We start from the raw sequence: 15,756 nt of genomic DNA, 5'->3' as shown, positions 1-15,756 counted from the left end.
GAAGTGGAATAGAACGCGTGTAGCTTATATACCTTCCCCTGAACGAGCACCGCCACCCAGTTGAACCTCGGTGGTCCGTGGTGCAGGCTTCAAAAGGCGAAGCAACCTGTAGTCGATTAGCATCGAAGTGGTTCGATTCCACCTGCTGGGTGTGTGGAATTCAGAGAATGTTGCTGCTGCAAGACAATCGCTTTTTTACTACATTTTATCCTCATTTTGGTTATTTATTTCTCAACTCGTGATACCAACCAATGAAGCTGTGAACCGTAAATACCCGTCAGTTTGTGTTTCAATACTACCCAGAAAGGTGCCAGATTTTCACCGTACCTTTTATTCCACAGGAACACAAAAATATAAACAATCTTATCAACTTCATCCGCTCACGCGCAATTCCTTCAGTTCCTTCCCAGACGTCCCACGCAGTCGTTTTGTTTTCTCTTCAGTCCTGTCAGCAGTGATTGACGGTGTAGCTGCTTAGTGTTTGACGCAGGTTTCAATCTAATATGATTCTATCTCTTCGCCCTCCCACAACACGCATGATGGCCGCTCTTTTCTTGGGTCGCCTATTCGCTTAAAACTGCCGTTACAATAAATAAATCCCTGGCTACGCGTACTCGGGACACATACCGCAGGAGCAGCTGGCCATAGATACAGCGAAGCGACCAGCGGAAAATCGCGCCGCAGTCGATGAGTGGCGCCTGTGACATAATCAATCTCCTACCAAATGACCAAAGTAAACAAATTACAAATAAGGACTGTCAGTGAAAGAATGAAGAAACGTTTGCTCTATCTGTTATCAGCGTGGCGCTCATTCCATCTTTTTCGTCGTCCCTTCATCCTCGCCATCCGACGAATCGGTCGTGAATTCACTGTCGTTCGCCTGCATCACGTTGTGATCCGATTCCGACTCGCTGATGTCCCACTGCGGATGCTCGGTCGGGATGGCGGCCGGATCCTTGACGTCCAGTTTCAGCTCGAGCTGCTGGTCCATGCCAAAGTACGAGTCCGACCGAAGGCAGACGGTGAACACGTACACACCGGCCCACCTCGGGGCGGTAAACTTGAGCTGGACCTCCTCCCGGTGGATCAGGTTCGTCACGTGGTACGGCACCGTCAGCATTGTGCGTGATTTTCGATCGCAAATGTACGTCCACCAGTACTCGTGCTTTTCCTGTGAGCAGGGGAGACACCGAACCACATTAGACACAACGAGAAGGGGACCAGGCGCCCAGAAAAGTGGGCTCCAGGGTTTACCTCAGGGAACAGTGGACAATGCACCGGATGGGACACTTTGGAGCGACCTTCCAATTTCTCACGTTTGTTAATTTTCTGCTGGAATCTGGAAAAAAGACGGATTGTGTGAGAATGAGAATGTGAGATCAACCGATCAACAGGATCCGCCTGCGGGCCATCCACATACTTTTCCCACTCGTCATCGTCATCCGCTGCAGCGTCGCTCGCATCGTTGTCACTTTCGGCACCACTCTCGGCATCCGATTCCATCTCGTCCGGTCCTGCTGCCTTCCGGTCGCCACCACCCTTTTGTGGCTGTTGGCAGAAAATGGGATCGTTTGTTAGTTATATGTTGCCTTCACCGTTCGATTATCCGTCTTACCTTTTCCTTGTCTCCCGCATGGCTTCCCTTGGACGCTTGCGTTTGCGCTACCGCAGCAGTAGCGGCGGCGGCCGCGGCCGCGGCCGCAGCTACAGCTGCCGCAATTCGGCGGTTCTTCTGTGCGCCTTTGCTTTTGCCCTTGTACGGCCCCTTCCCCGGCTTCGGCTGCCAAACGGGTTGCTTCTTCGTCTGCTTCGGATCCTGCTTCTCGTCCGTTACCTCCAGCTCACCGTCCGCATCGCCTTCGCCATCGCCATTTTCGTTACTTTCACTAGGGATGCAGTCAAGAACGATACGTTAGAGAGGCACCGATTTCATCGGCATTCCGGTGCGAGAAACCTACGCAATCCCTTGCTTCTCCTTGGCCGTCGCATCACCAAACAGTTCCGACATACTGCGCCTTACCAGCTCCACGGTGACCGTCACGATGGCACCGGCCGTCACGACGTTGGAGTTTTCGTCGTCCACCACCTCGCACTTCATGTTGAAATCGATCAGTGGCATCCGGCCGAGCACCTTCACCACATTGGCGTACTGCTCGTCGGACAGGCTGCGCAGTGCCGCGCGGCTCTGATCCGGCTTCAGTTGGGCCAGCTGCTGAAGGTTGCGGACGTTGAACTTTCGGAGCATGTACTGCCGAATTTCCTCGGTCAGGTGAGGCAGCTGCAGGATCGGATGCTTGAACTCCCACAAACCCTGCATCACCATCGGCGACAGTTTCATACAGTTTTCGATCGTCTCGATCTTCGGTACTCTCTGGACTGGGAGGTGGAAAAAATCGGGACAGCAAATAAATAACGCGTATTGAGTGCAAGCTGCGCACTACTTACTCTTTCTGGCGTACGCCAGCATAATCAGGTGACTCACGCAGCTGACCATCTCCTGGATCAGATAGGGACACTTGCGCACGATCAGCTGGCGATCGATCTCGAGCGTGTTCGCTTTCAACGGAATGCGCGACAAATGAGCGTGCAAAATGGCACGCGCCTTCAGGGAGTAGAGGCGCGAGAAGGGCAACTCCTTGCACTTCTCGTTCAGGTTCGGTAGCTGCCGAATCAGGGCCGGCACCTCGTCGTTGTCTGACTGGCGCTCGATCACTTGATTGTTTTGACGCTTGTCAAACTCGAAGCTCGCGGCCAGAATCATGATGACGCGCTTGACCGCCATCTGGGGCGTCTTGTGGAAGAAGTACCAGTACATGTTGGTCGTGTCGAGCAGCACCTTGTCGCCGCTGTATCGGATCGACCGGTACCACCACGTGCCGACCACGATCGGAAGCGCCACCATGAACACGAGCCCGTACAGGCCCAGCACCCAGATGGAGTTTTCCTTCTCCACTATCCACGACGGCAGGGCGATACCGAAGGAGGTGGCACCGGGCCCGTCCGGATTGCCGTACTTTTCCCAGTTCTTGCGCGCCTCATCGTCCGTCAGGGCTTGGTACGCTTTCGTGAGCTTCATGAACGCCTTCTCGTCACCGGTCTCCTTGTCCGGATGCAGTATCACCGACAGCGTGCGGTACGCTTTCTTGATGTCCTTCTGGGACGAGCCCAGCGGTACGCCCAGGATTTCGTACGGATCAAAGTTGGACATCTCGTAGTCGAACTGGGACACCTTGTAGGTGAGGAACGCCAGCAGGGCCCAGCCGGCCACGAGCGACAGCTTGATCAGCAGCTCCTTGAAGCCCTTGTACGGATCGGAATGTTCCATCGTGGCGCGCTTCTTCAGGCATGGCTCACAGTTGCAGTTCTCCCGTTTCAGATCAGGATCTGTAAATTGCAGAGGAAACGGGCCATTAGCCAAACAGCCTAGCGGAAAAGATTTCAAGTCGTCGCGGCGGCTCCAACCGTGACGGCCATTGTAACTCAGCAGGCCGTGGAATAATTGTGCAAAAAAAGCACGGATGTTAAGTGTGCTTAAGTGACGAATCGCAGTGTGCTGTGTGGTATCTTTCGCTCGCCAAAGAACTACTTCGGCCGCTTACAAATTCAATTGTTTGCACAAGTGTTTGACACGTTTCCTAGTCGCGGCCCTTGTCGAGATGGTAGTGCGCACTGTAAAAGCATGATGTTAAATTTGAATTCTTCACACCGCATTCACATTGTTTTCTCTTGTCCAGATTTTCCAGGCCACAGTAACTGCTGACGCATTTTTGACGCGGCCACCCGATTAGCGAATGAAAGTGGGAACGCGTTCGGGCGGAAAGCGCCAGAAGGGCGGGAGGAAGGCACAGCCAAGAAAACAAGTCAAGTAACTGTACTTTGCTTTGGCCCGGTTTTTTGACAGCCCGCGGTATACGTGTATAGCACTGGATGGCCACACAACACGGGACCTGCTCGCGGAGCAACAGATTGATAACACTCTACCGCAAGGGCACGCTTTCCCCGGTCCTACCTACCTTCTTTTTTCTTGCGCGGCCAAAAGTAGAATGTGGCCGGTATCAGGATCAGCGCCAGGAACGAGAGAATGAAGTAGAAAAACGTCCCTCCACTCTCATCGTACTGAAACTTCTGCCCGCCCATCGGAACCACTAGGTGTTGCTGCTAAATGGTTGTTGGTTAGGTTGTTGTTCCGCTGCCACTTCGCACGCGCTAATATCCGATCGAATCCGAAATCGCGTCCGGTAAATGCTTCCTTTCTGCACTCATTCACCGAGCACTTGCGTCCATTGGGCTGGAGATGTTTACAGGAATCGGAAATAGGAGAAATCTTTCTACGAACCCAACACAAATCCGCTCCCTGAGACACGAAACCAATAGTGGCAGATTTGACGTTCGCGTTTGACACGTGCCCGGCTGCCCGGCGGAAAAGCTACGACCCATTCGGTAGTGGTGAGTTCAGTGGTGGTGAGTTTCGGTTCGCAACGGAACAGTTTGAACGAAACGTGCGTTTAATTTCCGATGAGTCCCAATCTTAGTGATTTATGCTGCCTATTTGGAGGACATAGTATTTTTGGGCCTGCCAAACTAATCACAGCTGATCGGAGGAGCTATTTGCGAAAGTGCATACCGGCACCAAGGGTCAATGCTAATTTGTTGGGTGATTGGGTAAGTGGTGTTTCTGCACGGCAATCACAAATAGGCAACATACACAGGTATCAATTTCGTTGGCTCGCAGCAGACCGGTGAACTTGAATTACTTTAAAATACCCGAGCCGTAGCCGGCGTATCTTTTTTTGCTTGCCTCCAAACAGACCCCAACTGACCGTGCCCCGCGAGTGGGTAATGATACGTCCACAGGCTTTTCGAAATAGTTCAACAACCTGAGGATGAAGCTGAGCCTGCTGCGTAACGGATGCTGGGTCCCGTCCGTCGCCCGTGGCGCTGGGTTAATCGGTCTGTGGGACTCCGTCTTGGAAGCCTCGCTTCCTCCGTCCACGTGAAGTAATATGTTACATTTTAAAAATGTGTCTCATTACCATACGGCTCATCTCTTCCCGGGCCCGCGAACGGAGCGTGATTTTTGCGTTTTTCTGTCATTCCGTCCTTTTTTGGATTTTTTTTTTGCGACACTGGCCCCTTAAATGCGATGATATAACCCATCCATCCGTATCGACTATTGAGCTGCTGCTGGCGCTGGCGCTGACGCTGGGCGTAGCGAAGCCGGCGGCCGCGCATTTGCGACGGTGGCTCCCTCGTGTGGGATGATTACTATTCATCTATGCTAAAAAGTTATGCTCGCGCGATCCCGTAGCAAATAGCATAGGGCCGGACCGGCTGATGGAGGACCGGACCGTACTGAAAACTGCATACGCGAGCAGCACGTTTCGCGGTTACGTCTTCCCGTGATCGTGGCCAAAGATGGACCCCCGCGCTTGCGCTGTGGAGGCTGTGGGGGAACTCTGGGCCCGTAGTGCGTATTTGGCGCGTGTTTATGGTCCGACTCGTCCGGGCATGGGAAGTCGTGGGCCTCCGTTGTGACAGGCGAGCGCATCCATTGATCGATTCCGATCTCGCCGATACATAACGCCACGTATCATAAGGTCACCCAGTACCGAGCCGTAAGTGGGCCTAGGACTTTGGCCGCTCGTAATTATGTGTCTGCTCTCCAAAGGGCTGCGTGAGGGGCCCTTAGTTCGCTCGACCTCGAAAAGGGAGATTCTTGTGCGCCCCCCAAAAGCACCCTAGAGTCAAGTTTAATGACATTATTATGGAAAACACTACACCGAGGGGTGGTTGCGCTGTTTCCCAACCGCTGCCGGAGTCATACCGACGCGGGACGCGTTTTTCAAGGGCTCACTTGCCGCCGGCATCTGTTATCGTTTTCTCACGCAGTGCTCAAGCTTATTCGGGTTCATCGCTATTGACATTTAATTGCGCGTCCGCGTCGATAGGGTGCTCCAGTTGATCAGTGGGAAAACCTCCTGCCTGTAAGTGTGCCTGATCTGACCTACATTCGCTCGGATCCGCCCCGGTTGATCCTAGCGAACGAATTGGAAATCAAAACCCTCTTCGGTTACGCGCGCGCGCGCGTCCTCTTTCGCGACCTGGACGATAAGACAAACGAGGCATTACCATAAAACACAATTCCCAGCTCGACGAGTCAGGTGTGTTACATTCCGCAGCCGGCCAACCGCCGGGACCTTGTTATGTTGCTCGATGTTCGCCCCAGTATCGCGGACGCTATCAAACTGTCGCCTTCGCGCTAGAGGCGATCGTATCGTGATCTTGCCGTACCCTTTGATCATCCTCCTAACCTTGCGCAGCAGGATTACTTTTCACTGCTGCCCGTGCCGTCGGCCTACGGTCAGGGTCGAGTACCATAACTGCCCACACACGGGTTTAAACACATCCGTCCACCGGCGGGGGGGCCCTTTCGAAGCATCATTCGGCGTAAAAGGGAATAACCTAAGGCGCGATTGGCTTAGGCATTTGTCACCGCGAAGGGAGAACTTAATTCGATGTAGTCACCACCGGGGCCTGACGATGATGCCGTAGACGTGCACAATAGAATAATAATTAAGCAGATTGAGGGCCATAGGACCCAATCAAGAGAGGCCCCAGCCAGCGGGGTGACAGGATCGAATCGAAGGCGATAAGTAATGAGCGTCAAAATCGGCGCGATGCGGATGCGCGACGGTGTCAGGATCGATTTGACCTGACGAGCGGCGCGTGGGTATTTCGAAAGGCACACCAAACGGTAGCCTGTGCCTTCACTCCTCTCGGCCGATGATTGATCTGCGCAGACGATTAATATTTATACGCATTGTTCGCGCTGTAATGGGTGGCGCAATGTGTGAAAACTTTTACAATATTCGAAGCAGAATTCCTGACCGTTGCCATTCTCAGTGCGCGCAGCTTGATTTATACCCGTCACGATTCCATTGCGGTTGACAATTCAATCGACGGTCAACCGAAAGGCAATATCGGCTTTTTGGGTGGCGCCCATCCGTCGGCAAATCGGAGCGTGAAAAGTATGATTTGCATGTCAGTCAACTGATCGCCATTAAAATATTTGTTTGTCGGCACGTTTCGGTGTTGCAATCCGCCAGCGGTGGCCAAAGGCCATCAGACTCCTTGTTTTAATGGGCCGCCATAAATCATGATCGAGGCAGAGGCGTCAGGACTCCGATGATGATGATACAACCCTAGGATCGGCCGGGTTTGCGGGCGCGTGCCGGCGCATTGCGTCTGCTGCAGCAAAAGTGCATGCGCATCGATCGTTTTTGTCACCGTGCGTTGCATAATCGATAATCGTTGCGTGGCGTCCGCTGCGCGCGTGCATATTTGATGCGCGAAAGGAGCAGCCCCGAGATGGCACCCCCCCGATGGCAAACCGATCGATCAACCGGGCACGGCGGGCGAAGATCGGTCAAGAAAGTCAGCCTACCAGCTTACCAACACACCACCGAGAAGGAACCGGGACGAGGACCCGGGACGACGGAACGCCTTTGGCGCGAATGCCTGGGAGCAGACGTCACCGCACGCCGAAACGGAAAGGGAAGCGAGTAAACGATCGGATGAGCATCGACCGCAATGTAATCTTCGGATGCACCACCTTCCGGGCTGATTGCGTGGATTCCTGCGTCACCCTGTACCAGATGTTTCAATCAGCACGATCGCTGGTGGTTGCTGGGATTGGGATAACCGCTACATTGTCTCCGGGAAACTGCGGGAAAAAATTGTGTTGACTTGATCTGTCGATGTCCTAGTTCCTATACGTTGACAAAAAGGGGGATGATTTGCGGTCCGGGTCCGGCCACACACAAAACATAATGTCACCAAACCGGGCGATAAAGCATCCGTGCTGTAGAGCTCGGTTACAGCTCGTTGACATTTTGATCATTGTCCCAGGGGACTCTCCCCTGATCTCTTCGGTCTGAAGTGATAACTAATTGATGGGTGTCCCAATTCGGGTGCCTAGGCTTATGATGAGATTTTGGCACGAGCTATTAAATGCGCGAAGATGAGCCAGCCAGCCAGCCCACCGAGAGACCGATCGATTCCGAGCCGGAGAGGCCTCGTGGCGCCCGATCGTGGCTCCCTCCCACGATCGACGATGGTTTCGGCTTCGGTTGTGCGGTGGCCACCGACCACACCACACAGAACGCACCGACGATCGTCGTGATCTGCCGGCCGGCCGACAGTTTTCGGCAGAAGGATCCACACCACCACGGCGTCCGACGGGCAGACGGAGAGGGAGAACTGAGCTGCCGTTCGTTCCGATGCTGTGGCGGGGCGGGGGGCTCGAGACACGCGGCCATGTGGCCATATAAAGGTAGTCGTCTGAAGAGTCCTGCGCTTCATTCGCTTGCTGTGGGTACAAACATCAGGTCTAGACCCGTGATCGGTGGTCCGTCCGAAAGTTAACGAAAGGGAAGACGCTCCGTGTTGTGCGGTGGACTGGTTCGGTTCTGGCCCCCAGGGAGAGTGAAGGTGATCGATGATCGGTGGCTAAGTGACCGAGAACCACGCGTGTGACGTGCAGCTTTCGGTGGACTCTGGAGTGACAGACTTTGGTTACAGTGCGCGGTGGACCGACGCTGCTTTGTGTGCCCCCCGGAGAGAGAAAGGATCTTCCCGAGTGCTCTCAATTGAACGTGATAAACGATGGTAAGTAGACGCGGGTTGTACTGTGAGCAAACGGCACCGCGCAACAAAAAAGGCCAGCCGGCTGTGGGGGTTTCTCACGCCGTTAGGACCTTTTCCCAAACCGCTTTTCCCGGCTGGTGCGAGGCGAGTAACAATGCGCCCGCGCTCGCTAGGTCGCGATCTTTGAAATCGCTTCGACCGGGGTCCGTTATGCAATGCTGGCGGTTTCTGGCTCTCTCCATCCATCGTCCACACTTCCTGTGTGCTTCCAAACCGGGAGACCTTTGAGTCGGCTGCCGCAAGGTTCTTCGCGTGGCCGATCGATCACGAGCCGACGAGGTGATATCCCCCAGAGGGGTAATGTGTAATGTTTCTGGCGGTTATGTGATGTACGGTGCTGTGACCCGTTTGGCCGGAGATGCGCCCCTCTGCACAGTGAAAGGGAAAACGCAGTGACCGCCAGGCTCTGGGTGAGGCTAATGCGTGCGCGAATGACCAATGTTCGGGTCCGGGAACCGTGATTTTCCCACCTAGTTCACCGCCCCCCAGAGGGTGACTCTCTTTCACTTTTCACTGTGCCGAAAGTGGTTTGTGGTTAGAAGTGGAAGACGTTGCATAAGTCCGGCGACAACTCCCTCTCGAGTTTAAACGGACCGCCAATCATACTAGAACTCGGCTCGGCACTCGGCTCAAAAGATGAGTCCACCACCTTGAGGCAGCACCATTAATGCGCGACAATCCATTCCGTCAGCACTAATTGGTGCACCTAATTGTGTCGGTCGACGACCGACGGTCATTAATCAATAAAACAACCGTTGCATATCGACAACGCGGCGTCCGTCTCCTGGGATCGCCACCTGAGCTCGAAGATCGGCTGGGAATTACGGGCGGCTTCGATCGGATAAATTGGAGACACGGATTGTAGACCTAGTTCCCGTCACCCGCGGGCCACCGAAAAGGTCACCGACAGAATCGGAGGCGGTTCGCCATTTTTGGACCCCCCGCGCCCGGCAATTGAGGGGTCCGATTTGATGGGTGGCCTTCGCGCCGGCTTCGTCGTATGCTAAACGCATCGCTCCGGTCCAAATATCCGGTGATGCACCCCCCTCATTACACAACACGGTACGGTGGTCCGATCGGGGGGGCCTTTGGCCGAAAAAAAAAAATTAGACTGGAATGGATGGTGCACGGTGCGGGATGAATCGTAACCGTTTCAGAAACCTACTTTCCACGTACCGCACGAGATGATGAGCTACTCGACGGCCGGCGACGGCGCTTTTACTTTCACGCAGATTCCCAGACAGACTCCCAGAGGCCATTCCAAGCGGGGGGATGCTTAGGTTAGGCTGGCTAGCTGACTGTATGTGCCCCACACGCTCATCCTTCGATCGTTGATCGTCGGCGATGAACGATAGCAACCTGGAGGGGCCGTCCCCGGGATTTAGGTGAGTAGCAGCCACTTTTGGGGGGCCGCCGAGCAGTGTGTCTCTTGGCTTGTCGGGGAGCATCTCAGTGCTGCTGCTGTGCAGTGTGCTCTATCAAATTACGTTTTTCGGCTGGAGACACTCGACCGACTCGTGGGTTGATATGCGCGAAAGTTCACGGGGGCCCCCACCGGGAATGACAACCGGCGCCGATCGTATCCATTTGGTCGCTGGTTTTGCATAACTTCTGATGCTCGATTCGCTACCTCGGAGTTACCGGGCAACACGATTTGCTAATTGTGGTGAAAGGAGCCCCCAAGGCGCGAGAGAGCTGCCGGTGAAGATGCGCCACCGTGGCACGTGGTCCGCACCGTCCGAAGAAAGTACGCCAAACCGTCGCTTTTTATTGCCACTTTCGGGTGATTGTTGTTGATCGAGAGCTGATCTTGCGTTCGTCCTCCTTTTTTGCTTCCAGACGTGGAAACTCCTCACACTGGCGGCCACGTGCGGACTGCTGACCCTGTGCTGCCTCGCGAAGCCGGACGTATCGCACCTGCTGAAGAAGCAACCCCCGGCCGGCGGTGACAAGCAGAAACGCCAGAACGTCTTCGAAGCCCCGCAGCCGAGCGGGAAGGACGGGTCGGCCGGGGTGCCGTTCGCGTTGTTTCCACTGGACGAGAACCAACCGTCACCGTTCCGAAGGTTGGAAGATCGGCCCGGTTATAACTACGACAAGCCGGAGCTACCGCTCGACGTACACCCGGACTCGAATCTAGTCAGCCCCGTGTCGACCCAGGCACCCGAGTATCTGCCCCCGGCCGATGGCCAAGAGACGGTCGCGGTGAACGAGGTGGTATCACCGAGTTATCCTGCCGTCAGTTCGATCACCCCGGCACCGATCACTACCACGACCACGGTTGGCGGTGTGGCCGTGTCCAGCACCGAGCCACCAGCCGATGGCTACGATTACAAGTCGCCCGATCTGCCGACCAACATTAACGAGGTGGTTGGTGAGCCGAGCGACATTAATCAGCTGGCGACGACGACGGAAGTGACCACCACGACAACCCCGAAGGCTTCGCTCGAGTATCTGCCTCCCAAACCGCGCCCGGAACTGGTGGTTCCCAGGGGACCGGAGCCCCAACCATCTACGACCACGGTGGCCAGCACCATGATCCCGACTGAAACTACCCGCGTGCCGGAACCACCATCCGTCCAGCCGGATGCATCGGCATCCGTATCTACCGTGGTGCGGCCACAACCCACCACGGAAGTTCCTTCAACGGCCGCCCCAGAGTACCTACCGCCGGACAGTGCCGGAGGTTTTCAGATCATCGTCCGGGGTCGTTCCGACGCAGACGATAACGAGGTGACTGTCGGAACCACCTCAACATCGGCCACAACGGAACCCAGCACCACGCAGCAGCAGCAGCAGCAGGATGAGCAGTCCTCGACCACCACCGTGGTCAGTAGCACCACGGTGCTGGATGGCGAGACGGCCACCCCACAAGCGGACGCCTCTTCGGTGATCTCGCTGATCAACCAGATGCAGGAGGTGAACCGTATCGCCCCCCAGGATGGCTACGGCCCGGATGAGGAAGGCTCCTCGACCACCGCAACCCCGTCCACCACGACCCCGTCGGTGACCACGAACCAACCGACGGAACAGCCCTCAGAAACACCGACACCACCACCGATCGAGTCCCGGATTGCGCCGGAAGAACCAACCGTGCCGTCGCTGATCGATCTCCTGTCATCGGTGACCACCACGGTGGCGGCCAACGATACGATCACGACCTACCGTCCGGCGGACTCCCCTGCGACAACGACCACCGCCCCGATCGAATCCAGTGCCGATGGATCGGAAGTGCGTCCGAGGATAGCGGAACCGGATGACGTCGGTGGCTACAAGTACGAAATGCCGGACAACTCGCTGGACGTGCCGACGGTGGCCCCCTCGCACACACTCGAAGCCGACGGATACCACTACAAGGTGCCGGCCGTTCCGTTTCCGCAGTAATCCCCGCGCCCGATCTTCAGCGACGTGTGAGCGAGTGAATGAGTGAGTTAAATTTTGTTCCCCCCCAAAAGACCGAGGTTGGTGACGCCACATTGCAGCCCACCTGGTCCCTCTCGTGAATCAATCGTTTATTTTTGTGGCCGCCCCCAATCCCCCCATTGTTTGAGGCGAGGAAGGTTTTGCGAACCGGAGATTAGGTCGCCGCCGATCCTCAGCGCAATTGTGCAGCAGCAGCCCCCGGTTAATGATTTATTATTGCGTCGTGCGTAGTCGGGCAGAGATTGTCTCCGATGATGCAACGGCCGCCTCGACGGTGACCTCAAACGGCCCCAGAGTTCGGTCGGATCTTATTTATTTACCTCCTCCAATGCTGGCCTGCAGAGGCACGCGTCTTCTCGTCTCGAGATCTCGACAAGGGGCCCGCACGCAAAACGGTACGCAGTAATGCGCAGAATGCTTATCAAAACATACAGCTCTCGCAGTCCCAAACGTCCAAAAGTCCATTCAGAAGAGGCTTTGATCGAGCCGCGCGCATAAACTGTGGCAATTGGGAACGCTGGCGGTCGGGCCCCGAATCGCCCAATTAAGTCCGATCATCGCAATGCTTTTCCGAGTAACGACCGAGTTGAACGGATTGAAAAGGCCCGCAGGGGGAGGGCCTCCGCCAAATCATAATAAAAGCGAGAGAAAAATGGCCGATTTCCTCACCGATCCGGGCGCTCCAGATGCGCCGCTGACGGGCGTGCCTTGGACCAAACCGTCGCTCTCAGTTTCCTAATTGCATTTAACCGAAACCCTAACACCCTCTGCCGGGGCGCGACCCCTGAAGGCAGTGAACTGATACCCAGGGATTTGGGTACTTGCTCCATCATCATCCGTCCGTCCGTCTGTCTGTCTGTTGGGGGGCGCGTTTCTCTAGCGGTGATCGTGATACGCCAATGCGCAATCGGCGGTGGAGGGCGTTGGGCAAAACACGCAGCGTGCTGAAGAAGGGGCGCGCAGAGATAACCACACGCAGCCGCCAGGATGATGGATCGCCCTCGGCGAGGCTCGACGAAATCTATTAAGCGCCCAATTTGGAGCGCACCATTTACCATTTACCGTAATTGTTGTAAACCAATAGCGCCCGGTAAACGATTGGAAAAGAGTGTGGATCGTGGATCGCACACGCAAACCACTTTTTCCTTTTCACACTCCAACTTCTCCCAGAGAACCCGTGCTGCTTGGCGCAATGCATGTGGTTTCGTTTTCAGTTTTGTTGTGGTTTGTTGTGGCTGCCTGATGATCTTTTCCCCGAACCGACCCTCTTGCTGCTAGAGAGCCGATAACCGATCATCGGTTAGTCGAAGCGGTTTTTGTGCATCTCTGCGCCCAGTTATGCAAGGCGAGTCGTAAATCGTACCGCACGGTGCTTGACTTTTCCGTTTTAAATCATCCGCATCATCGCATCATCCTCATTCGCTCGCATCCTCCCGATCATCGTCGCCGTCGGCAAATAATTAAGCCACACTCAATCGGGTGACACTCGGCACTCGAAGACAACAAAAAACACCGGCGGGCTATGGCAAATTTGTTTTTGCACCATCAACCCGACGACACCACATGGATGGATGGTGACATTTGAGATACCAAACCGAAGCCGGTGATGCAAACACCGTCCACAGGAGCAAGTATTATGTCGCGCGATACGGTACGCCACGCCACGTAGTCGTCGGTCCTGCGGCTAGGATCCTGAGCCGAGCCGAGCGGGCAAAGGGGGGGTCTCCCAAGTATTTATTGATTAAGTTGTTCGGCTACTGCAGCTAGCCGGGGCTGGAGGTTGAGAGATCGAGAGTTGGGGCCCCCTAGAGAGCGTGACCCACCTGACTAACAAGAGAGTGAGAGAAAGAATGAACTCGGCCCTCCCCCCCCGTGCTCTGGGTCAGGTTGTATGTAATTATGAAGTTAACCAACGTCGACGACGACGGCGACGACAACGAGGACGAGGACTCTGCAATTATGTGCGCCTCTTGGAGCCGGTTGCCGGAGTTGCACAGGTTCTCTCCACCACGCGTTAATGTGTTATTCCCCGTAAAACCCGCTCTGTATCTGTAGTTAAACGTGATTAGTTAAATGTCAATAAAAGAACCGTTCTCCGAAACCGCGCGTATTGTGTCGTTGCTTATCCTGCTCCTTCGGTGTTTACATGATCGTGCACAAGTTTCCGCAAGTTGCGTCATTCGGCTGGCGATCGATCGGCGAGGGCCGCCCCTAGGGTTTGGCTATCACGTTTTAGGGGCCAGCCAGCCATCCAGCCAGCACACGATCGGCAGGGTGCTGCGGAGTGTGAAAACGAAATTTCGCTCCTTTCGCGAAAAGCAGTAAGTGACAGCACACTCCTCGCGCGCGCGCGCGGGAGCTGAAACGATGCATGATTATGGCCCTTTTCGTCGCCCAGAAGAAGGAAGTGAACCTGGCCCGTGGGGGGCCGACAATCGCCGATCGATCGCCCGGGATCTCCGAAGGGGCATTGTTTGTCTCCAATTACGGGGCTCGAACAAAAAAGGGGGGTATGGAAAATATGTCACGCTCGACTCGTTTATGCGGGGTGAGATCGTGAGTCCTACCAGGTAACGACGGTTTTCCCCGGGTGGATAGGTACGAGCGATTATCTCATAGTAAACTTCAAATCAGAATGATTGGTAGCTTCGGTTTTTAATAACGATCTTGTGTGAGAAAGAAATTTCCAATCCGGCTAGAGAATGGCTAAACGATTTTCCCCGCCGATCGCACGTTACATCCCAGCACATTCGAATGGGTCAGTTGCACAGCGCATTGCAGTGATGAGCGCATTGGGCCATTTACAATACGCTAATTAAGTTGGGCCGACCCAAAGATTGATTACGGCTGATCGTCTCGTCCGTGAGGTTTGGAAATCTTTAGGGAAAGGAGTTGGCACCGGAGGAAAAGCGCCTGCGCTAGCCGGCGGTGGCGCAACCGTTGTGTCGACCGGTGATGAATTGGAATGTATCCCTGGTGGCGAGAGAGTACGCAGCGCGCGTACACTGATCGTGCGCCCGACGATTGCATCGCCCGCGGTGGTAGGAACCAAATTAGTTGAAGGCCATCCGATCGAGGGTGTGATTGCCTGTGGCTACCCTCCCGTGGCGTAGGTTAAAGGTCCCCGTAATGAGCGACGTGCCAGTTCAGCGGTGTGTCATCGGTGGTGCTGTCGAAGAAGGTGATCGATGGATTGGTTTCGAATGATTGCGTTAGACTCGGGCTGGCAGTGAAGTAAACCGGATTAAACCGGATTTATGCTTGAAGTGTGAGCTGAAAGTGCTCTTCCCTCGAAAAGCGGAAGAAAGTGGCTTGTGAAGGGGTTGCGTTCATGCTCCACAAGTAAATGAGAAAGGCCAACAAAAAGGATATGGAAACTTGGAGGTCAATGTCAAAAGCGCGCTGCTCAAATAAAATAACCGATTCGCGCTCTTCGATGTGAGGCGGGTTGCCTAACCAAAGGCGCAACACAGATCGGTGTGGATTCAACACTTACTGGAAATTGATTTAAAATTACCGATCCGTTTAAACGCGTATTGGTGATAGTGAACTGTGTGAAATTCTGCGTAATAAAGTGTTAAATCCGAAGTTGGCAGGGAAATTGTTGATTATATTTTTCGTTCCATT

The 15,756-nt window shown here is 54.8% G+C and overlaps 2 protein-coding genes and 1 non-coding gene across 5 annotated transcripts; 2 read left to right on the top strand and 1 right to left on the bottom strand.

The window, feature by feature from the left end:
• The first annotated feature begins 54 nt into the window (after positions 1 to 54).
• Positions 55 to 152, top strand: Trnastop-uca (transfer RNA opal suppressor (anticodon UCA)). Its single transcript has one exon. It is a non-coding gene; the product is annotated as a tRNA-Sec (tRNA).
• A 98-nt stretch (positions 153 to 250) lies between these two features.
• Positions 251 to 4,347, bottom strand: LOC131205513 (translocation protein SEC63 homolog). Of its 3 annotated transcripts, none has more exons than XM_058197637.1 (7): positions 4,014 to 4,347; positions 2,446 to 3,384; positions 1,959 to 2,376; positions 1,607 to 1,886; positions 1,421 to 1,506; positions 1,255 to 1,339; positions 251 to 1,171 (listed from the first exon to the last, which is right to left on the bottom strand). In XM_058197637.1, the coding sequence occupies exons 1-7, from the start codon at positions 4,135 to 4,137 to the stop codon at positions 809 to 811; spliced, it is 2,295 nt and encodes a 764-aa protein (XP_058053620.1). In that variant the 5' UTR covers positions 4,138 to 4,347; the 3' UTR covers positions 251 to 808. The 3 variants fall into 3 exon arrangements, with proteins under 3 accessions (XP_058053620.1, XP_058053618.1, XP_058053619.1); XM_058197635.1 differs by having other exon boundaries at positions 1,421 to 1,548; positions 1,616 to 1,886; XM_058197636.1 differs by having other exon boundaries at positions 1,421 to 1,539; positions 1,616 to 1,886.
• A 4,659-nt stretch (positions 4,348 to 9,006) lies between these two features.
• LOC131215952 (mucin-2-like) lies at positions 9,007 to 12,090 on the top strand. Its single transcript, XM_058210346.1, has 2 exons — positions 9,007 to 9,081; positions 10,546 to 12,090. Exons 1-2 carry the CDS (start codon positions 9,007 to 9,009, stop codon positions 12,088 to 12,090), a joined length of 1,620 nt encoding a protein of 539 aa, XP_058066329.1.
• The last annotated feature ends 3,666 nt before the right edge of the window (positions 12,091 to 15,756 follow it).

Source organism: Anopheles bellator, chromosome 1, assembly GCF_943735745.2.
Source record: "Anopheles bellator chromosome 1, idAnoBellAS_SP24_06.2, whole genome shotgun sequence".
NCBI lineage: Eukaryota > Metazoa > Arthropoda > Insecta > Diptera > Culicidae > Anopheles > Anopheles bellator.
The sequence above is the reverse complement of the archived record's forward strand: the minus strand, read 5'-3'. Positions and strand labels throughout refer to the sequence as shown.